General features: G+C 41.2%; 1 protein-coding gene across 2 annotated transcripts in view; it reads left to right on the top strand.

Annotated features, from left to right (window-relative positions):
• LOC117486794 (apoptosis-stimulating of p53 protein 1-like) overlaps positions 1-23,852 on the top strand; it is a 72,607-nt gene that overhangs the window by 35,144 nt on the left and 13,611 nt on the right. For both annotated transcript variants that reach the window (XM_034135345.1, XM_034135344.1), the window contains exons 5-14: positions 4,053-4,148; positions 7,751-7,807; positions 8,114-8,234; positions 9,309-9,388; positions 9,481-9,648; positions 9,774-9,914; positions 12,147-12,342; positions 20,168-20,235; positions 20,327-20,534; positions 20,745-20,951. In XM_034135345.1, the coding sequence (XP_033991236.1) occupies positions 4,053-4,148; positions 7,751-7,807; positions 8,114-8,234; positions 9,309-9,388; positions 9,481-9,648; positions 9,774-9,914; positions 12,147-12,342; positions 20,168-20,235; positions 20,327-20,534; positions 20,745-20,951 (1,342 nt within the window). The remainder of the gene's footprint in view (positions 1-4,052; positions 4,149-7,750; positions 7,808-8,113; positions 8,235-9,308; positions 9,389-9,480; positions 9,649-9,773; positions 9,915-12,146; positions 12,343-20,167; positions 20,236-20,326; positions 20,535-20,744; positions 20,952-23,852) is intronic.

Below are 23,852 nucleotides of genomic sequence, written 5' to 3'. Positions count from 1 at the left end.
CCCGACCAATCAGAGCACACTGTGCTCACAGGGAGGGTGGGGGCTGGAGCTATTGGAGCTACAACGAGCCGTTAAAGGCAGAGAGTGAAATTCAGTGAATACAAGTAGTTTACAGAGATGCTGTATGAGAAACCAATGTGAGTTTGGAAAAATGCACAATATAAATCTATTTTAGTATACCTCAACAATGGAATTATGATCAGTGGAAATGGCCATGACACCTCTCCTTTAAAGTGGACCTATCATGCTAATCCTAATATAGTGTAGGACCATACCTATATAAGGCATATTTATACCTTTTTTTTTTCAAAATACCAAACAGATCATGCATTTTAGCCATGCCTCATTTCGCTCAATTTGCACTTTCTTAGCCCTGTTTTTGCAAGGGCTGATTCTGTGAGAACAGCACCACCTACAGGCCTGGCATATGTACTACAGCGTCTCCAGCGCTTTCGAACGGCAATGGCCGTGGCTGTCTCCTCCTGATTGGTGGAGTTGGCCCAATAGCCGTAGCGCCACCGTCCTGACATCAGGACAGTGTTCAAATCTGGATCAGTTTTTATCAGATCCGTTGCAGCCCCTTTTTTAGAGATTTGGGTATGGAGGAAAATAGAGAGGGTTGTGTTTTCTGACACTTGGTGAGTTCCCTGGAACACCGGGGACACATATTCATGTATAAAAGACGTACCAAAGTGCATTTTGCATGATAGGTCCCCTTTAAACTGTATTCTTGTTTTACTGTCATATAGTATTTCATACCTGTTTTTCATTTATGCTCTTATTTTTTTATAATGATCATGTAAACGTGTGCCTCGGAAATACTTATTTACATTAATCGTGACCAAACCGTTTGAGACCCACTGAGATAACTTAGACTAAAGTTAACTCTCTAAACACTGAGAGAGTCCTTTACTTCACCTGAGCTGAGGTTATCTGAGACTCTCAGTCTGACATGAGAGAGTTCTCCCTCCTCCTTGTTGTTGAAAAAGCTCCTTATATCCGTTAGCGTAGCTAGCACCAGATGCTAACCACAACGATCTCCGGTAGATACCTACCGGTGCGTGCTCCGTGGCTCGTGCCACACACACACACAGAGCAGAGCTTGAATGAAACACAGAGACCCAGAAGTAGGCTACTTGTACTGTACTGTAGCATATTATTTTCGAATCAATCATTTTTCAAATTATGAATTTCACACATAAAAAAAAAAAAAGACACATACATTTCTTGGGGGTGCTTAGGGGGTGCTATGGCTATCCTGGGGGGTGCTTCTTGATCATTATCTTTTCTACTGTACGATTCTCTGGCTGGGGGGGGTGCAGCAAATTGTCTAGAACCGGCCCTGGCCAGAGCCCAAACATAAACAACCTCTGAAATGTCTAAATTCACCAATCATAATCGAGTATTCAACTAAGCCGTGTAATATAAAGAAATAAAAGACCGTAGAATGTCGTTATTAAAAACATCTAGTATTCAACAAAGCAGTGTAATAATCTACAGTACAGATACAGTACAGATGCAGTACAGAGCTGCATGGTCATACAAACCGGCTTTAGATGTGTAGTAGCTAATCAGAGGTTTAGAAAGAAGCTGGAAATAACGTATCAGACCAGGTGCAGTGTGTGTGTGTCTGCGTGTGTCCATGAGTGAGCGTACACAATAGCAGGATGTGACCGGGCAAACACCTTCCGCTGTTTCTGCTAAATGCATTCCTCTGCTCCCATCTCCTCACACACACACACACACACACACACACACACACACACACACACACACACACACACACACACACACACACACACACACACACACACACACACACAATACAATCCTATAAATGTTTGTTCTGAAGAACAGCTACATGACAAAGTGTTCCGCTGTGTGCTCGGTTTGATAAAACTCTCCTCTGAGTTTAAAAATGGGACAAATCATGTGTGTGATTAGATTTTTTTCCAGCTGAGGTTGATGTGTGTGTCACAGCCCTGAGCAGATAAGATTCCACCGATTTCCCCCCAAACCAATACTATAATTCTGTCACCCTGCCAAGGCCACCAGCTGCTAGACTAATAACATTTCTGTAGCACACTGAAGGGGCTCTTTGACCTAAAGTGTGAGGTGATGTGTGTGTGCAGCTGTAGTGTAGCATTTATCTCCCGTCACTCTCAGTAACAGTCTTCGTTATAAGTTCTTTATGTATGGAGTATATGCTAAAATATCCAGTAACAATTGTATTCATTTGTTTTTAAGATATGTACTTTGCCTGAGCTAACTGCTTTTAAATGTGCACTGAAATAGGCAAGACAAATGTGTGTGTGTGGAAGGGACAGCAGTGTTTGCAGCTGAATAGTTGCTGATAGAAAGAGGAGGACAAGAGTGAATTTCGTTTGACATCATTTTGATTACACAATTTCACAACTCATAGATAAACGTTGGGTCAACATGACACAACGAAACACTTCTATGGTTTATAGGGTAGACTTCCTTACGATCAGTGTTGGGTGTAACGCGTTACAAAAGTAACGGAGTTACAGTAATGTGTTACTTTTTGCTGTAACGAAGTAATGTAACGCATTACTAATGAAATGTGGGTAATATATGCAGTTACAACTCATTTTAACCCGAAATTAAATGGTGTTTTGTTTTTTAAGAATTACAAACATCGCGAGACATTCCGACACCAGAGAAAAATGTTGCGGGTAGATTAGTAAGCCTGGTGTTTACCCTTCAGGCTGATCAAGATCCCTCCGCTTTGTGTCGGGTTCCCTGATCCGCCTGTCGGGTGTTCTTTTCCCCATAATGACCGCCTCGCTGCACATTATCCCGCTTATTACACGGCCATATACTGAACAAACTGCAGAGCCCATTCCGTGTTCCTGTTATTGTTTACTTCCTCTCTGCCTTCTTCTGGTGATTTATCTGACGTCCATCGCTCCGTCTTTTAACCTCTTTTTCTTTCTCTTTCTTGATCCTCCTTAGCGACCTTCATTATAGTCCTTGACAGTGGTCTGTACTACTGTATTAACACCGTGTCACATGTTAAGAATGTACAATCAGAATCCAGTATTCAACTAAGCCGTGTAATACAAGTTGTTAGTAGCCTTAAGGGCCTACACAGTTGTTATGCTATACCACATCGCCCTTCACTGGATGTATAATGAGCTGCACTAAACTACATTTTAGCATTTCAAATACCTAGCGGTTATTTTGGTAAAGTAACTCAAAAGTAATATAAAAGTAGTGTAACTCATTACATTTCAGAGACAGTAATATTGTAATGTTACTTATTACTTAAAAAAGACAGTAATAAGTAATATGTACTGTATTACATTTTGGAAGTAACTTTCCCAACACTGCTTACGACACTCTTGTGCCGGTCGATCCCTGGAGATTAACACGGTCCATGTTCCCCTGTTTTTATAGTATAAAGCTCTTTTTGCGTTTAAGGTGGTGGTGTGAATCTATTTAAAAACAAAAACATTGCGTTAATCACTGTAATAATCTGGGACGAATCACAGATTTAGAATACTAGTTTCGACTTGATTTTGTGGGGAGAGAAAATGAATACAAGTTTGGTGTGGTTACTGTATGAATAATTTTCAAGAAGTCCGCAACATTTTCGGACACTTAGCTAATGCATCGACAAAGCTGCTGAAACAGAGAGTGATCACCCTCTGTATAATGTGCGGTACACAGGGCATATTCTAAAGAAACTGGAGCATGGTTCGGCAAAAGGCCTTTCCTCTGTCTTTACCACACCTTAAGCGAATAAGTACAGATGTGCCGCTACGGCGAGGTAATGATCATGATTCTTACTGGTAAAAATACACGCTGGAATAACGGGAGGAAGTTTGGGTCAAACTTGGTAATGTGATTCGTTTGCTTACATTTTTTTTTGAGCCGTTGAGGGTTCCAGATCAATCAGATGAGGATTTTTTATCTTTGAAAAAAGCCTAAACTCTGTAATATTATTAAAACAGTGATGGATGAGAAAACACAAGTTTTTCCAATGGACATACAGTATTTATATGTCATTTTATTTTGTCGTGTTGTAGGTTCCCCGTGTGGAGCTGACCCTCTCGGAGCTCCAGGAAATGGCCACAAGACAACAGCAACAAATAGAGGCTCAGCAACAGATGTTGGTCGCCAAGGTAACTTGTGCATGCCACACACACACACACACACACACACACACACACACACACACACACACACACACACACACACACACACACACACACACACACACACACACACACACACACACACACACACACACACAGAACTGTTGGATGGATTGCCTGTCAGTAAGTGTAAGGTTATCTACATTAGAGTCTGTCTTAAAAGGTCGTATTTGAGGCCCCAGAAGTGACGTCTTTGGAGGAATGTGTGTGTGTGTGTGTGTGTGTGTGTGTGTGTGTGTGTGTGTGTGTGTGTGTGTGTGTGTGTGTGTGTGTGTGTGTGTGTGTGTGTGTGTGTGTGTGTGTGTGTGTGTGAGAGCAAGGCTCATTCTGTACGTCTTCCTTGAAAACAGGACATGTGATCCAGGTCAGGGTTTAAGGTATGGCAGGAAAGACCATTGGAGCCAATAGCAAGTAATCAGCTGTGTGTGTGTGGTGTGTGTGTGTGTGTGTGTGTGGTGTGTGTGTGTGTGTGTGTGGTGTGTGTGTGTGTGTGTGTGTGTGTGTGTGTGTGTGTGTGTGTGAGTGTGTGTGTGTGGTGTGTGTGTGTGTGTGTGTGTGTGTGTGTGTGTGTGTGTGTGTGTGTGTGTGTGTGTGTGTGTGTGAGGCACAGATCATGGCCATTCCCACAGTAGGAAGTGACCTTTGATTTGACAGGAAATGAGGTCATCAGGGAGCTGCTGGGAAGTTGAAACAGATTAAAACTCCAGGAAAGACACAGAAGGGCAAGCCAAAAAACATCTTTACATTTATTTAATTCATTTGATGAAGTTTAGTCACAGTGTAATAAAAAAGCTTTCAGCTTAGATTTGGCCAATTTGGGTTTTTCAAGGCCAACTGTGGTACTTTTTATTTGGCCAAGTTACGCTAATACTCAGCGTTTTTAAAAGCAGCAATTTTCCCTCTAAGTGGCAGCTTTTAAGTGTTTCCAGCCAGTGTGTGTAAGTGTTTCCAAGTATTTTCTTGAGTCACTGAATGGAAAAGTCTCCCAGCAGCCGCGTAGAGGCACTTTCTATCCTCGTAACATTTCTAAAGGTGAGTGATGACTTCCAAGAAGAAAACACAGCTCCTGTCCTGGCACCTTCCACATGCCCTGTGAATGTACTGAAACGAGCTACCATTATATAATGTGTTATCAGAGTGTGTGTGTGTTTCCGGTGAATGATGGGAGGCTTCATGCCAACATTCCATTTCCCTCTTCCTCTGAGTGTGTGTGAGCTGCAAACTGCCTCAGTCAGCAACACACACACTCGTCTGTCTGTTCTCCCTCTACTTGCTTTATAATATGTGTATGCAAAATAAATGAAAATCAATATAAGTGTATTTTAATCGATCGTGTTTTAGAAATGTGACATAACATGGTGAAAGTAAAGCAGGGTGATGGATCGTGCTGCCAAGTGTTTTAATGAGAAATGGCTAATTAGACTTGAAGGCAGGTTGAAAGTGGGTGGAGCTATGATGGTAAACATGTGATGTCATCTCCCCTGTGAAATAATAACAATGTAATGGTGTAAATTGACTTGTCATAGCAGGAGAAGCACAGGTGACACAAATGCAATGTTCCATCAGAGGGGTGTACTACTACTGTAGGTATGTAGAGCTTAAAGCCAGAGTTTTCCCGATAACAAAGGTGGATGTGTTTTAACATAGTAGATCACCAAGCTCCGGACCAGGGGCCTATACTACGAATCTAGTTCAACATAACCTGGATATGTTTTGAGTTATCCGGTTGACTAAATCCAAAAAAAAAACGCTCTCGCTAAACTGTCCTACGACGCTGGTTATCAAGTGGATCGCTCAAGCCAGCCGTGTCCTATCTAGTTAGGTGCGCGTTCACATGAAAGGGGTGGTATTTGGAGCATTCGACCAATCACAAACATGGACAAGCCACGTACTGACAGCGCAGCGTCATACTTCCTGAATGAAAAGTCAACTATAATATTAGTCAAATATGAAGAAGTTAAACTTTAAACATCCATGACTTAAACACTTTATCCAGGATAAAAGCCACATAGCTGCACCTGCAAGGTGCATACAGCTGGTCAAAGAAAAAGCGTTTGAATGCGTACATCAACAGGTTTATGATATCACTGCTAAGACACGATCTGACTTTAATTACATTTGACTCGAGTGTTTCGTCAACTTAATGTGTTGCTTAAAATAATACTTCTGCATACAGTATGTGACACTGTGAGTGTTGCACGCCAGATACGGCTCAAGAAGCTGACTCAAAAAAGGAAATATATGATACATTATGATGTGATATGATATGAATGATAATGGGACACATCGACGTCTGCACTCACAGTGCCGCGGACTGTAGGCTACGTAATGTTACTTTGATCCGGTTACTTAAGTTGTGGCAGATATTTAAGTAAGCTTTCTTAACGCTAATGTTATAATAGTCAGATTGCTCTGAAGATGGGAGGTGATATTCTATTAATTTTCACGTTCACACAAGCGGTGATTTTGGCCGGCCGTCTTTCCTGCAACGGCAGTTTAAACTGTATTTCCTTTCTCCTGTCATATGAATTGATCGCTTTAAACTCCGCACACTGAGCTCTGATTGGTCAGCAGGCAGTGCTTTTATCCTGGAACCTATCCTGCTCCGGAGGCTAGCCGTTCACAATAAGTTATCTAGCCCGCTAAGAAGTGAACCAGCATCGTAGGACCGGAAATCCAGGAAGTTAGCTTGCTAAACGAAAATCCTGCTTCGTAGTATAGGCCCCAGGTTATGTTCAGAGTTTAGGTTTGAAATGTAGCAAATACTGCCATTGACTAACTATTTATTTTGACAATAGTGTCACATTACAGTATAGTCAATCAATAAGCGCCACAGATTATCAGCTGAGGGAATACCTTTTATATGTAAACTCAAGCAGTAACGATACATTTTTGTTATGTATTTATTTATGCCTCCGAAATCCATCTTACACTGCTGGTATATTGCGACTAATACAAAGCCAATTAGTAAATTAATTAGTCTATTGGTATTTATCTAATATATAATTCATTTTGATTTAATATGGCCCAAAAACTTTTTGATTTCCCCGTTTCCCTCAAGTCAAATTATTTAAATTTTTTTACTTTTCAATCTGCGGTTGTCAAATTAAAAAATAATGGGAGGCATCGGCCGGTAAATTACATTTTTTTAATAGCCTATTCTTAAACGCAGCGATCGATCCTTTCCAAGAGGTAGATGAGTCAACGCTCATTCTTTTGAGATCGCGCACAGAGCTTGAAGAAAAATCCCAGGTTCACAAAGACAGTCAATAACCAGCTTCCTGGTACCTGTTAGCTCTGATCAGGGGTTTTAGTTTTATCAGGCCAGCTAAGTCAAATGTTGAACTCGCTTCGTAGTATACGCCCTAGGTGTCTTTGTGGGCCAGCATGAACAAAACTAGGATCCTGAAACAAGCTCCTCTTTAAATAGAATGCAGTCATTTTTAGATATTATTACATTGCATGTCAGAATTGAGAAATGAAATTCTCAACGGAAAAAAAACATCACATATATTCCGTATAATGTGTGAGGTGAAAGTAAAAAATCTCCCGTTCTGCTTTTCTTCCAGGAGCAGAGACTGAAGTATCTTCACCAGGGAGGCAGATCCAACCATGGACAGACACAGGTGGGCTCCATGTGTCTTTAAGGCAGCAGAACAAAACCCTTTTATCCTATATGCACTGTAGGGTGCTCATTACACTTTTTAGCAGGCATACCTCGAAGTTAACTTCACAGATGCCCATAGGTTAAAGCCCTGTTGTAAAATCTCCTCATTATGATCACCAATGTCCACTAACGGCCGTCTGTTAGGTGAATATAAGCTGGGTGAAGCCAGTAACTTGAAAATGATTATTTATCTCAACATTTATTTGTGTCACATGAAAGCTGAAATGAGATGGGTGTTTGAGCTTGTGTCCTCTCTGTGGTTTAGTCTGAGGCGGAGAAGCTGCAGCGGCTGAAGGAGCGGGTGGAGACGCAGGAAGCCAAGCTGAAGAAGATCCGCGCCATGAGAGGACAGGTGGACTACAGCAAACTGATCAACGGAAACCTCTGTGAGCCCCAAACACTCTGCAGAGACTCTGTAAAGAAGTGGCTGCTGTTCTGACTACATATTGATGATACAATAGAGAGGAAAGCCTTGGCGAAGTGTGGCTGAAGATACACTTGATCAAAAACTAATACATCCAGTGTTTCCCCTACCATTGTCTTGGCGGGGCGCTGCACCAAATTGCAACTAAACTATCTACAGTCACTTTTCACATTGAACATGTGCTCTTTTATTAAATAAACTAAACGCTTTCATTTTAAGTTGTTAGTTTAGTGATTTTGACCCTAAGAAACACTGATGCATTAATAACAATAGTCCACAGCTCCTCTCTCTGCTCAAGAGGATTTAAAAAAAAATATCCCAACACCAACCCCCCCTGCTCAGGCAGCACCCCCCCCAAAGCAGTAAACCTAGGGGAAACACTGACATCAATATAAGCCATATATGAACCACATATGATTAGTTTGTATTAGTTTTGCTGTAAATGCATGCAGGCCTGCAAACATAAAGACAAACGTAACTGTTGTTGTTGTTGGAAAGGATGCTCGCCATCAGCAGCCAAACCCTCTTCAAATGTGCAATTCAACATTTATATCCTATTAACTAATAAACCATTATGTATATTGTAATACATGTTATAAATTGTTGTACAATTTTCAGTTTTTACTTTAACTTCTTATGGTAATATAAAATAAATGTTAAACTCTATTTTGTTTTATCTTTTATTGGACATTTTTATTTGACTTTTTATGTTTATACATTTTACAATAACTTTGTGTGTATTCATCTTTATTATATTTTACTTTTATTGCACGTTCTTACTTTGACTTCTTGTTTATTTTATCTCATTTTTTCTTTTCAATGCATACTTTTACCTACACTTCTTATGTTTATATAAATATTTGTATTTAATTGTACTAATTATTTCAGTCTAAAACAGTCACAAAACCCAATTCCCCTCAGCATAAACAAAGTATTTATGATTCTGAAATAGGCTTGATAAGTAAGCAAAAGAAAGAAATGTAATTGTACTTGAAATAGTGAATTCAAATGTCTATGTCCTGTTGTGTGTGTCCAGCTGCAGAGATTGAGCATGTGAGCAGCCTGTTCCAGGAGAAGCAGACGGAGCTGCAGTCTGCCGTGGTCAGAGTGGACCAGGTAACGTCTCACTATTTCACTGTAACAGTCAAGACCTAGCAAAGCGTTAAGTTTGGATGAGTCCTTAAGTTCTTTCTAAATGTTTTTACCAGTTGACGCAGCAGCTGGATGATTTAAAGAAAGGACGCCTTCAGCTACACTCTGCTCCACACGCTCAGGGGCCTCACAGCGGGCCCCTGGGGCCACACACTAGCCAGAAAGGATCACCCCTGTCTGGTCCTGCAGCCCTGGAACTGAGGAAACTGTACCAGGAGCTACAGGTAACACCATCTCATTCTGTATAGGATGCGATAATACTTTATTTTCAAGCGATCAGATATTTAATACAACATTTCATTTCAATATCTTCAAGAGTGTGTGCGACTTCTTATTGTTTGTGTTTCAGGCTCGTAACCGTCATAACCTGGAGCAGAGCAGCAAGCTGGCCCAGAACAAGGATCTGCTGAACAAGAGGAACGCCCAGGTGACGGTGATGGACCAACGCATCGGAGACCTGAGGGAACGACTGCATAAGAAGAGAGCAGAGGTACGCCACTAAGCTGAAGTCTTTTTGAACATATCTTTGAAACACACCTCAGTTGCATTTATCTTAAAGGGGACCTATCATGCAAAATGCACTTTTGTACGTCTTTTATACATGAATATGTGTCCCCGGTGTTCCAGGGAACTCACCAAGTGTCAGAAAACACAACCCTCTCTATTTTCCTCCATACCCAAATCTCTAAAAAAGGGGCTGCAACGGATCTGATACAGACTGATCCAGATTTGAACACTGTCAGGACGGTGGCGCTACGGCTATTGGGCCAACTCTCCACCTATCAGGGGAATGTGGGGTTGGGCCACGGCCGGCCATTGCCGCTCGAAAGCGCTGGAGACGCTGTAGTACATATGCCAGGCCTGTAAGTGGCGCTGTAGTCTGCCACAAAAGCAGCGAAGAAGACTTCCCGCGCATGGTTACCATGGTTACCCTTCTGTTTATTCTCCGCTGTGGCTGTTTTTCTCCCTCCCCGAGGCAAGCGTTTGCTCCTGCTGCTTTAATTCAATGCAATCCCTCCCCGTCGAGGCAAGCACTGTAATTCTCTCCGGTTAGTCCACCAGCAGATGACAAACACCCACCTCTCCGCCTCTTCCAAGGAACGAGGGGACCGTGCGGCAGAGTTTTCAGTTTTCTTTCGCCGGTCAAGATGTCCGTTAAAGTTGAAATCTTCCGGACAAAATGAGAAAAGTGCCGGTCATAGGTCTTCTTTGTTATTTATTGAGCTTTAAAACAAATGAATAAAGACTCTATATAATAATAGGCTATAATAAAACACGGAGGACGGAGATCTATTTTTCTCCCCCTCTTCTGACTTGATCAGAGCGGCTCCCCTCTCCTGCAGGGGGGCGTGGTCAGCTGCAGCTCACAGAATCAGCCCCCTGCAAAAACAGGGCTGGAGAACAGCACATAGAGCGAAATGAGGCATGGCTAAAATGCATGATCTGTTTGGTATTTTGAAAACAGAAACGTATAAATATACCTTATATAGGTATGGCCTTACAATATATCATTTAAATATAGCATGATAGGTGTCCTTTAAGTTTGGTTCAAGTTAGCTTGACTGTCATGTAGTACAACTCTTTTTTTTACGTCTTCATCACGATCCCAATTAGCATTAGTATTTGATTTTTTCCTGGGGTCGCCACCCAAAAAGTCAAACACACATTTACACACTATAGCCACATAAACACAACATATATATATATATATAAAAAAAACAAAACAGCTTGTCTCTCTCAATGAACAAATAGGTACCAGAATGAAAACTAAAATGATCCTCCGTTTAAACATCATTAAGCCAAACAAAACAAATTATGTTTGTCCAAACACACCGGCACGGTTCAATTATAATTTCTGCAATAAAAATGATGAACCATTCTTTGTTATACCTTTGAACAATGGGCACCAGCATAGGCCTCATTGAAGCTGGGGACACAGCTTTGTCTTGATGTGATCATTTGTTTCAATCTTTCAGAAAAATGACTAGAACACCGATTTATTTTCAATAGTGCTGCGATCTGGAAATGAGACACTTAAGCTACACTGTAAACATCATCATCATCATTGCTAAGCTAAAGGCAGCTAATGTTCATATAATATTAGCAAACTTTGGTGGGAAATTGAAAAGCTAACATTGCTCCCACTTTGCAGGAGCAGGGCACAGACACTGCATTAGTTTTCAAAAAAGTAATGTAAACTGAAAAAAGGATTTCCCCCATGGCCTACTGATTCTAAAATGGCCCAAAAATGTGCATGCGCTAATCAGAAACTATCACAGAGTTTCTTCTTGTCCAAGTTTCTCTTTCTGTGAACATGACAAACAGCAGCCCTGTTGAGTCGGGTTGGCGACAGAGAAGCCAGGTCATTAGGCTTCTCAAATGGGCCCTACTACGTTGCAATCCCTGTGTTCCCTCCAGAGGGACTTTTCTCTCCCACACACACATTTGCTAGCGCTTGAACACTTTGTACGTGATATGCTAAGGGACGGGACATCTCTCAGCGGTTGACCAATCATATATTGCATGCATGTTTAATTGATCTGAAAATGTGTCCCCACAAATGTTCAAGCCATTTTCACTGGCAAAGAATTCCAGCAGACCATGGCTCTGTATATGACTTTTTTCTGTTTCATATTTGTTTTTGCTTAGTTCACTTGGACCATCATATGGTCTATGTGATATGTCCTCATTGTGTTGAGCCTGCCTCTCTGCACTCCTCCAGTTGAGTCGTATGAATGGAGGAGGCCCGTCCTCGCCTCAGTCCTCCTCACACCCGGGCGCTGGAGTCTCGGGGCGAGTAGCGGCGGTCTGCCCCTACATCCAGGTTCCAGCAGAGGGGAGGCAGGAGGCGGGGTACCCCATGCCTGCAGACCCCCCAGCCAAACCAACCCCCCTCAGCCACATTCGCTCCCTCTCAGGTTGGTGCAATTTCTGCTTTAGATCAACTTGTTTGACTTTTTGATATCTCTTTCTGGGCTCTAACTTGCTTTCTATTTCCTTTTCCTGTTTGTTGGCTCCTTTTCATCCTCCTTCCCTTTTCTGTTGTTGTTCTCTTAAATGTGTTAATGTTATTGGTGATGTCACTTGTTGTTGTGGTGGTGCTTGCTTGTGGTTCCTGTGATGTCATCGTGATGATGTCCGTGTTGTTTTGGTGGTTGTTACTGTCCTTCGTGGTGTGTGTGTGGCCGTGCAGAGGAGGACAGGAGTGGCATCAGGAAGCCTCCCAGCCAATGGAAAGTGTCAGATTTAGACATCGTTCTGTCAGAGCCCACTGAGACGCATGAGGGGCCTGGGTCCCCTCAGGGGGGCCACAGTATCAACAGTGAGTCCCTTCAGAGCGCTAGAGGAAGATACTCACCTCAATAGTGCTGTGCAGTATTTTCTTCATGTATTTCTGTAGGCCGACCTAGAATTTAGCATCTATAAGGCTCCCTTGACAAAAAGCAATGGGATTTTTTCAATGGTTTTAGGAATATTGCAGATTTGTGATACTTACTGTACACATTTTGTTCGTCAGAATAAACTCCACATATCAACATTACTTTTACATTTGTTTCGTTAGCAAGGGGCTAGATAATAATGGTTTTAAGAAATGCAAAAGCTTTGAACATCTACCAGTGTGTATTAACTGACATATTTAAAAGAAAATCTCTGTCAGGACTCTTTCCTGCACCACTCTATTGACGGTAGATCAATTTCAAAAGAGAATGGTTCTCAATTTGACTCCTGGGCTGGAAAACAATCGAAGGGTACATATAAACCAAGAATGCTGAGTGTTTTTGTCTTACTATACAGAACAGATGGTTAGGAAAACATAATTGAATGAGCTACAGAAATGACCTAAAAATGAAAGGGTCATGTGTATAAGGACACAGACATGACATCTGATAGTCAGCAGCTGCTCAGGGTTAGGAAACACAGCATCGGAAAATAATCTGAGGAAACACAAAGCCTGGGCAGGGGTGAATAGTAGCTATAGACTCGTGTTGCCGTCCCTATGCTAAGCCAAGCTAACCGTCATGTGGCTAATCTTAATAGTTAATGTAGAGACAGTGTAGAGATTGGTATCAAGCTTCTCTGCCTGCAAGAAACTGAGTCTTTTGGAAGTCGACCTTTAACACAGAAAATTCTATTTCTATCCATAAAGCTAGAGTAAGCCTAAAAAACAAACACAGAGTGGTGCAGGAATGAGTCCTAAAACCCAGTTATGAGTCCGGTTCCTTCATCTCGAAGTCAACCATTTTTGGAACATACTTTTGTTTTAAAGACGCCTGAAATAAGATCGGTAGTTAACGAAACTTAACTAAGAAAATGGTGGTGGCTGTCAAGTGCTGGCTCTTTTTATTTCTGACAATGGTTTTTAAGCTATAAAAATCAAAAAGATTGTTATTGAGATGTGGAGATTATCCTGCTGAACAAAATGTGTAGGTATCAGCAATGTGTATTGGCCACAGATCTGATTTTTTCTCCAAAATCCAAAGGAAAGAACCCCTTGTTTTTGCAACGCTAACATCCTGGTCGGCCTACAGAAACACGTCATCAGTGCACCTCTGTAATGTGAATCATGCCATTCTAATTCTGCAGTATGCCAGTCAGACACTTGTCTATCAGTAACATGTCAGCACACCCTGGCCAGAAGTGCCAAAGCATTTCTACTCACTCTGTTTAACTACTCAAGTGTCTTGAATGTGCACTGACACAAATCCCATTGTGCCCTTGAATGCCAAAGCAAATGCCACAGCCTAAATACCATGGAAAACACACAGTGGTAAATCATGTCAACAGACTAACAAATGACACAAAGCATGAATGAAAGGAAGTCTGAGGTACGCTTGTAGCTATATACAGTACGGTGTGTGTGTGTTAGTGTGTGTGAGTCAGATAAGGAGAGATCTTCGGTAAAGCAGATGTTGTTGCTGTCATCTGAGAGATTTAGACTCTCTAACAAACGTTAGCCTGAATATCTCTGATACTGTACTGAATGCTAACACAGTGTTCCTAGAGCAAACACAAATCTGAGCAAGGAATTATATATACCCAATAGAATACAAGCTAATCATTTATTATTCATAGAAAATCCGTGAGACTTGGTTTTATATTCCACTGACCTAAACTAATATTTGCTGATGTGGATTTGGCAGCCAGGTTTTCAGAAACAACAGCTTTAATGTATAAGCTGACTTAGGTATTTTTCACACCTGCATTTCCAAACCAAGGTTCAGGTTTTTGTTACATTTTCTACATTTGGTTCCATTTGCAATTATGGGAATTCTACATGAAAGTCCTGTGTCCTTGTAGCCATGAGAGACATGGGCTGTGTCTCCATGTACTTGACATTGATTGTTTCAAAGGCATGCGTCTGACAATGCTGTATTGTCAATTCAGCAGGAGCCCACCTTTGCAGTTTAGCATTTTGTTCAAATGTTGTCCTGTAATATAACTATGCTACCTGCAGCGCCTGTGATTACTGCCCTCCTGTCCTCTCTTATCCTCTCAGAAAACAATTGTAAACTATTGGATGGGGTTGTGGTAGGTGTGACATTACCCTTAGTTAATGATAAAAAAACAAATGCTTTAAAAACCCTGATGCTTCTGTTAAATAAAGCTATCACAAGAGACACTTGTTTTTTAATCTTTTAACCTTTTTTAAACGTTTTTGTGTCTAATGGCGCATTTCCACTACACGGTCGGCCTCGGCCACACTCGGTACGGCTCGGTACGGCTTGGCCGCGTTGGGCCTTAACAGGGCCGACTCACTTCATGCTGCGCTTCCATTACAGTTTAGGAACTGGGGTAGTTACTATAGTAACGCAGTGTAGGCGGAGCCGTGACGTCATCTTCAATGAGAACTCCAGAAACACAACACAGCCGTTAGCTGTTAGCACTCAGAGCTCACAGCTCCTTATATATGTTCAGAAACTCGACAAAAGTTAAACAAGTACAAACCACAGACTGCCGTGTCATGGTGAATACAGTCGCTGCTTTATTTATGTCTGTATAGGCCGTTGTTGTGAGTGTGGACGGTCGGGGCATATACTGCGTTAGCTTAGCCAATCTCCATCTAGAAAAACACGAATTTTAAAAGGTTTTTCGCCTGCCGTCTGTCTGCAGACTTGACAAAGCATTAATTCATGGTTTTTACTAACCGGTATCAGTATGTTGTTACTTCGGCATCATTTTGAAACGTGTATTACAATTAAATCACGGTCAAATATGTCCATCTTGTTGTAGTTCTAGCCCTCTTGCCAGCGCTCCTCTCTCTAGTTTAGCATACTCAGCCCGACTCAGCCCTGTTTGTTGGCCCCGATAGAACCACAATTTTCTAGGGCCAGAAAAGAGGTGAAAAAGTGGCCCCGCGCCGTGCCGCGCTGGAACTAGGCCTAGTGGAAGCACAACCAAAAAAGGGGACGGCACGACACGGCACGCTTAAAGCGAGCTCCGCGCTGCAGTGGAACTGCGCCATAAGTGACTAATGGAGATGTACCTGTCCTTTCAAACAGCTCAAATTATTAGAGTACGCACTATTCAATTTAGTATCATCTGTAAATATAAATATATTTTGTAGGAACAGTTCAACATTTTGAGAAAATATACTTAATTGCCTTCTTGCCAAAAGTAATAGGACAAGATTGAATCCACTCTTATGTCAGTAGGCTAGATGTAAAGCTAGTAAGCGGCCAAACAACTTAGCTCTTTGGCTAAAAACAACAATTTGCCCTTTAAAGGGACTGTGATGGATGTTTTGACGGGGCTCAGCGACTTCCTGGAATCTCTTCCTGTTAATTAGTAAGCCTTTGTTGTTGCTGATAGGAGGATTTCTTTCTTACCTTTGTACAGAGCCAGGTTAACCTCCCACCAGCTTCCAGTGCTTATGCTAAGCTAAGCTAAACAGCTCCTGGCAGTAGCTTTATATTTAGAGTACAGGTACCTCCAACTCTCAGCAAGAAGGTGAATACAAATGTTGAACTGTTGCTTTAATTCATACTAAATGTTGTGCTAATGCTATGCTAACTGTGTTCTGGACTAAATGATATTTAAATGTGGCCCAAATGATCCAAATCATCATACCTTAGTTCAAGATTACACTGATTTAGAAACCAACACTACGTGCTCTCCAAAGATGAGTGGTGAGGTGTTTGATAGACTTCTAATGAACCTGAAGCCAGGCCACTCTTTGTATTTTGCATCAGGTCAACCCAGTCTCACGGCATTTCGTGTGCTAGTCACGAAATTAATTTAATCTATTGATTCGTGTTCACCAACACGATTTTCGCATTTTTTTCGTGTCACAGAACGATTTTAAAAGCAATGTATTTCTATTGGTAGTATGTTTCGTGCCTGCACCACGTCTTTTTGTCCGGTCGGGTCTTGGAAGACCGGAAGCTGTGTGGTTCATAAACACATTTTCTTACTCAATATCTTACCCTAAGCCTAACCCTATCCCTTTTATTTTAAATTGTATAATGTCGAAGTTTATTTGCCGTGCGCGAGGAAAAGAAATGGCTCAGAGCCTCAGAATACTGAAATCTGTATTTTTTGTCATCTCTTTTTCCTTCTAATTTGTTATTATTTGGTGCAGGCACGAAACATAGGCCTACTACCAATAGAAATATATTGCTTCTAAAATCGTTCTGTGTCAGAATACTGAAATCTGTATTTTTGTAAATCTGTTTTTCCTTCTAATTTGTTATTATTTACATTGCTTTTAAAATCGTTCTGTGTGACACGAAAAAAATGGAGAAATGGTGTTGGTGAACACGAATCAATAGATTCATTTCGTGACTATAACACGAAATGCCGTGAGACTGTGTTGATCAGGTGTAGGGAGATGCTGCCAGGGCTGTAAACTGTACTGTCTTTCCTCTACAACACTGAGTGACTCTTCTTATCTGAGCCCTCAGGCAGGTGGCCAAGTTTCCACCTCGCTCAGACTGTTTGTGTCCTGTCATGACCGTTTCGTTCCTGAGGTCAGCAGGTTACAGCAGCACTCAACAGGCTGCACAGCACCGCTCACTGAGTGCAGGTTCAATAGTTAATCAGTATCAGTCTGGAAGTACCAAAACTGTGAAGGGCTGTGCTACAGAGAGCTTGGCTAAGTTGTCTCACCCTAAATATTCTGTAGGCCAACGCTGACAATAGCATTTTAATGTTCCTCAATGGACGATTCAGTTATTCTAAGCCAGGCTAGTGGCATTGTAAGATGGTCTGTTCAGAAGTTGGTTGTTTAGTTCACCACTTTGGAGATATATTCTCTATAACTTAATGACTTTGATGACTTTTCCATTGCTGTAGTCAGGTGAAAATTCCGATTAGTCCAATAGTTTTGTTAGCCTCAGCTGCAGTTTGCTAGCAAATATTAGCATGTGATCATGCTGATCTATGATGCTAAACATGTTTAAGGCACCATTATGCCAAATTAAGACAGTCAGAGCTGCTACTATGGCTGGAGACTGTATTGTTAAAAAAAGAGTAACTTAAAGGGTAACTTTAAGGGTAACAGCCTGGACAATATTTTCTTATGTTGTTGTGTTTAAATTACTTAGGAGTACATGTAAAGAGTGAGAATGCTGCTTCCATTAGTTACAAAATGGGCTGTAAAGTTATAATATTAGGCAATCGCACAATGGTGAACATTTGAATTTGACTAATACTTTTGTTTATGACTAAATACCTTCATACATAAAGACATATCCATTAGGCACAGTTGCAGTTTGGGTTTGGTAACAACTAGCAAATGTTAGCATGTGATTATGCTGAACTATGGTAGTGACCCTGTTTAACATAACCTGCTCTCCATCAGCATGTTATCATTGTCAATGCAGCAATTTAACATGCTAACGTTAGCATTTAGCTCAGAGCACAGCTGTGCCAAAGTAGGCTAATGTCTCTGAGGGCTGCTTGCATGGTTGAAGTCTTTAATATTTTTTAGCATGCTCACAGACACAGACAAATTGTGATATTAATCATTTAGGCTGCCAAAAGATTCAGAACAATAATAATATCAGTCCTAAAAAAGTTCACATTCACAAGGTTGCTTTCTTTTAGCTGGGTTTCAGTTTATAAGTATGTAAGTGAGGTCAAACAAAAAGAAGAAGTTAGGTGAGGGTTAACTGCCATATAACTGTGAAGCATTTAGCTAGGCAACTTAACCTCCACGATTGTCACTTGTTGATAGAAAACAGTAAATCAAGATGTAGTACTTTCCGGTACTGTGGCCTTAGTGTTGCAGTGAACTGTGCCTATAAGTTATGTAACACCACCTCTGTGGAGACAGGCTCTGGGTTAAACTGCTACCCTTCAGAGCTAGCAGGCTTCATTTTCTAAGAGCTCAGCATTTTTGCACCGTCAGTTTAAACCTGAAAGGCAGCAGCTTTCTGTGACGTGGGGTTTTAGATTTCACTCTCTGTGTTTCTCAGATTTAACCAATAACTGTTCTGTCAAAATAGCAGAACAGCACCCATAAGTAAATGTTATGACTGCAATTACCAGTTACTATTATCAGATACAGACGTTACCATGACAACGACTACAATACCCATACATTTGCACCAAAGCTCATGATCAGAGATACTTCAGTCCTATTACCATGCTGCTTACAGGATGTAAATGATATGTTTGCAAAGGAGAATACTCTGTAATCACCAATGTGAACATAGTTATTAAGCAATTTAATACTCTTTCTAGCCTCTTTCTATGTTGAGACCATTGAATCTGTTTCAAATATATCATAATTGTTATGTTGTACTAGATAATGGAGCATGACAGCTGGAACGTTTTATGTTGTTCTTGGAATAAATTACATTTTAGGATAATAATATGTTTTTATTTGAGTCCTTTGTATTGGAGGGATTACTGTAAATAGCAGTGACTGTAAAATACTTAGGCTACTCTTTAGCGTCCATTTAGCTTCCCTTCTTTTCTTCAATTCCTCCAGATATGATCTAATTTCATTCATATTAAAGTTGCTGTGACTCTAACTCTGTGCCACCTTTTACCTACTTGAACTGTCTTTATCATATATTGTTCTTTGGCATTTTTCTCCCTGTTTGTATCTCTGTATCCTCTTTTTCCTCTGAAGCAAGAGATACACATAAAGGCCATGCCGTATAATGAGATGGTAATATCAGCTCACACACAAAAAGAAAGAAATAATAAAAGTCTCTTTAACATAATAATAATAATAGGCGAATACATCCAAGAAAGAAAAAAACACACATGGAATGCAGAGCACATTTACTTTTCCATATAACCGTACTCTTTGTTAGAGCTCGTTTGATCCCATTTCATGTTGTGTTTACCCACCTTGAAATGGTTTGTTGTAGTATTTCTTTCCTACTCAATTCAGATAACTCTTTGTTTGAGCTTTAAAAATACATACTATATCCAATAGAATAATTGTGTTTATTGCCTGTGGACTATTTTCATCCAGAACCCAGAACAAAATGTTCAAAGGTATACATTTAAAATCAATCAATCAAGCGGTTTTAGACCATTTTGGATATTGGTCCACTTGCTTGGAACATATGGACAATTAAAAAAACAAATGAAACTGGGGTTCCTGTTTCTTACAGAATCTACATAATGATTGTTCAATGTTTAGTGGCAGTCGTTTTCTATAATATTTTCAATTGAAATATCCTTTTTATTATATTTTTTATATTAATCTGAAATGTTTTCCTCTCCTTAATTGCCTTTCTTGTTTTAACTTGGTCCCTTATCTAAAATGTTCCTCTCTCTGTTTAGCTAATGAAGCATCATGGCCTAGCATGAGTAAGAGTGTGTCAGATTGGAGGAGCAACAGTCCAGAACAGGTAAGGATCTATTTCTGCAAAAGACATGGGGAGATAATAGTGACAGTTATCATGAAAATAGTCCTTTATTTCCACGTCTCCCTCTCCCCAGCTTCCCTCTGGTTATGGTACTTACCCCAGTGCCAGCCACCAGGCGGCGGGGCATCACTGCCCCTCCAGCTCCCTGCCCCGCTCGGCCCCCGGGACACTGGGCTGGCCCCGATCCAGCGCTGCAAATTCCTCCTCAATCTCCTCTTCATCGTCTTCCTCTTCACAACAAATACAGCAACGGATCTCCGTCCCTCCAAACTCAAGCCAAGGTACTTTAGAGTTACTGAAGGGACAACTTTTCAACCTGGATGATATTTCACAATGTTTAAGTGACTAATAGGGACTACAATGTCTTCATTTGGTCACATTTTGAGCAAGAAAAGTCTAAAGGTTAAACAAATGCTTCCCTCCACTAATGACAACCCCTGCAAATCTGGTTATTAAGTGCAATATTTTCTCTTCTCTGTGGATACTGTCAGGCTCCCCCTCCCAGCCACAAACAGAGCGAACAGACCCCCCTCCAGCGGTGGCCGTTCGTCCGTACGTCCCGGACCATCCCTCCAGGCCCCAGTCTCCGAGGAAGGGCCCCGCCACCATGAACAGCAGCTCCATTTACAGCATGTACCTCCAGCAGCCGCAGGCCAAGAACTATGGGTCTCTGAGCAACAGGACTACTGTCAAAGCAGGTCATTAAACAGCAGATTCATGGACGAGATTAATTGTATCCCTGTTTAATCGTCACACATGTACACAGCACCACACACACAGTTAAATCGAGCCTCAGCATTAACCCACCCTAGTATTAGGAGCAGCTATTATATACACAGCGCCCAGGAAGCAGTATGGGGTTTTGGTGCATTGCTTAAAGGCAGCTCATCAGTGCCCAGGAGGTGAACTGGCACCTCTCAAAGCACCTGTCCACACTCCGTACTTGGTCATACCGGAAATTGAAACGATGAACCTCTGGTTACCAAGCCAAGTCCCTACATTTTCAGCTAAGGCAAACAAATGGTTTGTACACATTGTACTGCAAATAAATATGATGTTATTTAAATAGAGTGGTGTTCTAATAATGTATTTTTGTAGGCCGACCATGAAGTTAGCATCGCCATGGTTTCCACAACAATAAGCAATGGGATTTTTGCATTGGATATTTGATATATTGTTAAAGAATAAGATCTTTGGTAAACACACGTGATACTTAACGTTTTGTTCAGCAGGATAATCTCCATATTTGAACATCTCTTTGTGATTTTTTTAACCAAAATGCAATCGTGAGGAATAAAGAGCTAAAGTTAGGCTTTAAAGAAACTACATCACAGTCGCATGGCTGCGCATCATCAAAGCTAAGCTACAGGGTGCGTACGGGTGCTGGAAATCCTTGAAAATGCTTGAAATTGTACGAGGTGTTTTCAAGGTTTGAAAAGTGCTTGAATTTTGGGAATGGTGCTTGAATTTGGGATAAAGTGCTTGAAATTGTAAATGCTTTACTTCGCTTTTTAGATTAAAAGAAAATAAAGAAGTCGGAGCGCGCTTAATTGCTTCGCTTTTACATAAAACAGCTCCGCTCCGGCCTTCCCGCGCAATGCGCGTGACCGGCAAGTGTTTTTGTTACGTGTGTGACCTGGGCATTCTGATGAGAGTGATAGATGACAGTATGCCAGGAGGTTGCCGTTTCAACGAGCGTTGGCTAGCAGAAGACAAATACAAGCCATGGCTAAGACGAGGGTCAAGCCCACGAGTAGCCTCCTGCAAAGTGTGCAACAATAACGATGCGAGAGTCTGCGCTGACGCCACACACCACACGAAAGGTACGCCAGAGTAGAGCATTTTAAATTAGGCTATCGTTGCATGTAAAATACATGACACTTTTCTCTGTGCGCGGCAAAACAAGCTCGCCAAAATGGCTTCACTAGTCTGGCAGTATTTTAAGTGTCCGACAATGACAATAACATAGCGGTATGCAACGTGTGTGTGAAGCAGAAATCCTGCAGCTCCGCCCACTGTGACGGACCGGTGAGCGGAGCAGAACACACATTAAGAGTTAGACCTAACACTATTAGCTATTTTATCTACCTCTGGAACTAGCTAAACTAGTTATAAATATATTTATTCTTCACTGTCGGGTCGCTCATTACTGGATCAGTGAGCTGCATGAGATACTGACGGGCTGTCAGGAGAGAGAGAGAGGGGGAGAGAGGAAAAGAGAGCGGTATCGGCCGATACTGATTCCGGCGATCGGCTCCAAAATTGGCGATTGGAGCATCCCTAATAATTGTATATGATATGTTTTATAATGATTGATCATGAAAGTGTTCTCAAAGCTGGTAAAGGTGCAGCTAGTTTGAATGACTTTGTATACTACAGAGTAGCTTGTGAATTTACTCCAGGTGGAACTAAAGTCTGATTTAACACTTGATTATATTTCACATCATTCATCCACATCTGTAAAGTAACTAAAGGTATTAAATACATGTAGTGGAGTAAAAGTAAACCATTTACCTCTGACTTGTGTTTACTGCCAACCTAAAAGTACCTCAAAAATAGTAATCAATAATATATTGAAAAGTTATTTGGCTGATTGTTTTATATTGGCTCAGCCAGGTTATATGGGATGCCCAGTCTACGTACAGATGGGTCACTCATTTTGAAATATTAAACTTAGTTTTCTTTTCTAACATTTTTAATTTTTCATCCTCATGTAGAATGCTATTATGAAACACACATTTGGTTGTTTATAGCATAAAGAACATCTGATTTAATGTGAGGTAGGGAAATAATCATTTGAGTATAAGTATGTGTATATGTAATTTACAACAGCTGTAAGATGCTTGAAAAGCTTGAAAATGCACCTTGAAAATGCTTGAAAAGTGCTTGAATTTGACTTTGTAAAAGGTGTAAGAACCCTGTAAGCTAAAGGCGGCTAACGTTTGGTGTGATGACGATTAGTAGTCTAAGGTCGCATTCACACCAGCCTTTTATAGTCCGGTTGAATCGAACCCTGGTGCGTTTAGCCGCTTGGTGCGATTCGTTTGGGTCGGTGTGAACACAGTCCGAGACCTCTTAAGTGAACTAAACAACCGGACTCTGGTCCGCTAAAATAGGTGGTCTCGGACCGCTTGCTCGTGAACTCTGGAGCGGTTCATCGCTGGTGTGAACGCAGTCCGCACCAAAACATAGGAAGCATAGTATTTACGTGTCACAAGAACGCGGGTGTCTTCAAAATCGTTAGCGAAAGAGTGAAGCAGTGTCGTGTAAAGTAAAAACAACTATGAAACTAAAAACTATACATAAAAGTCAGAGCCACCTGCCGTCGGTGAAACCCCCTCCTGACTGCAGAACGTCTCTCATTGTGTTATAATGTTTTGTATCGCACGTTGTCTGATTATATAATCATATGCGCCGTTGCTGTTGATATGCTCTCCAGATTAACAACAGCATGAAAATAACCGGCCGATGCTCCATGGCGGAGGCTCCGGTAGAAATTGCCGGGATTTGCGTTTTTACCCCCTTAATGTCTGACCAATGGTTGAACAGCATTTCCGAGCACATGACTTGTGTTTAAGGTTTATAGTCCGTTTGAATTT

Source organism: Trematomus bernacchii, unplaced genomic scaffold (assembly GCF_902827165.1).
Source record: "Trematomus bernacchii unplaced genomic scaffold, fTreBer1.1, whole genome shotgun sequence".
Lineage (NCBI taxonomy): Eukaryota > Metazoa > Chordata > Actinopteri > Perciformes > Nototheniidae > Trematomus > Trematomus bernacchii.
This window is presented reverse-complemented; position numbering and strand designations above follow the sequence as displayed.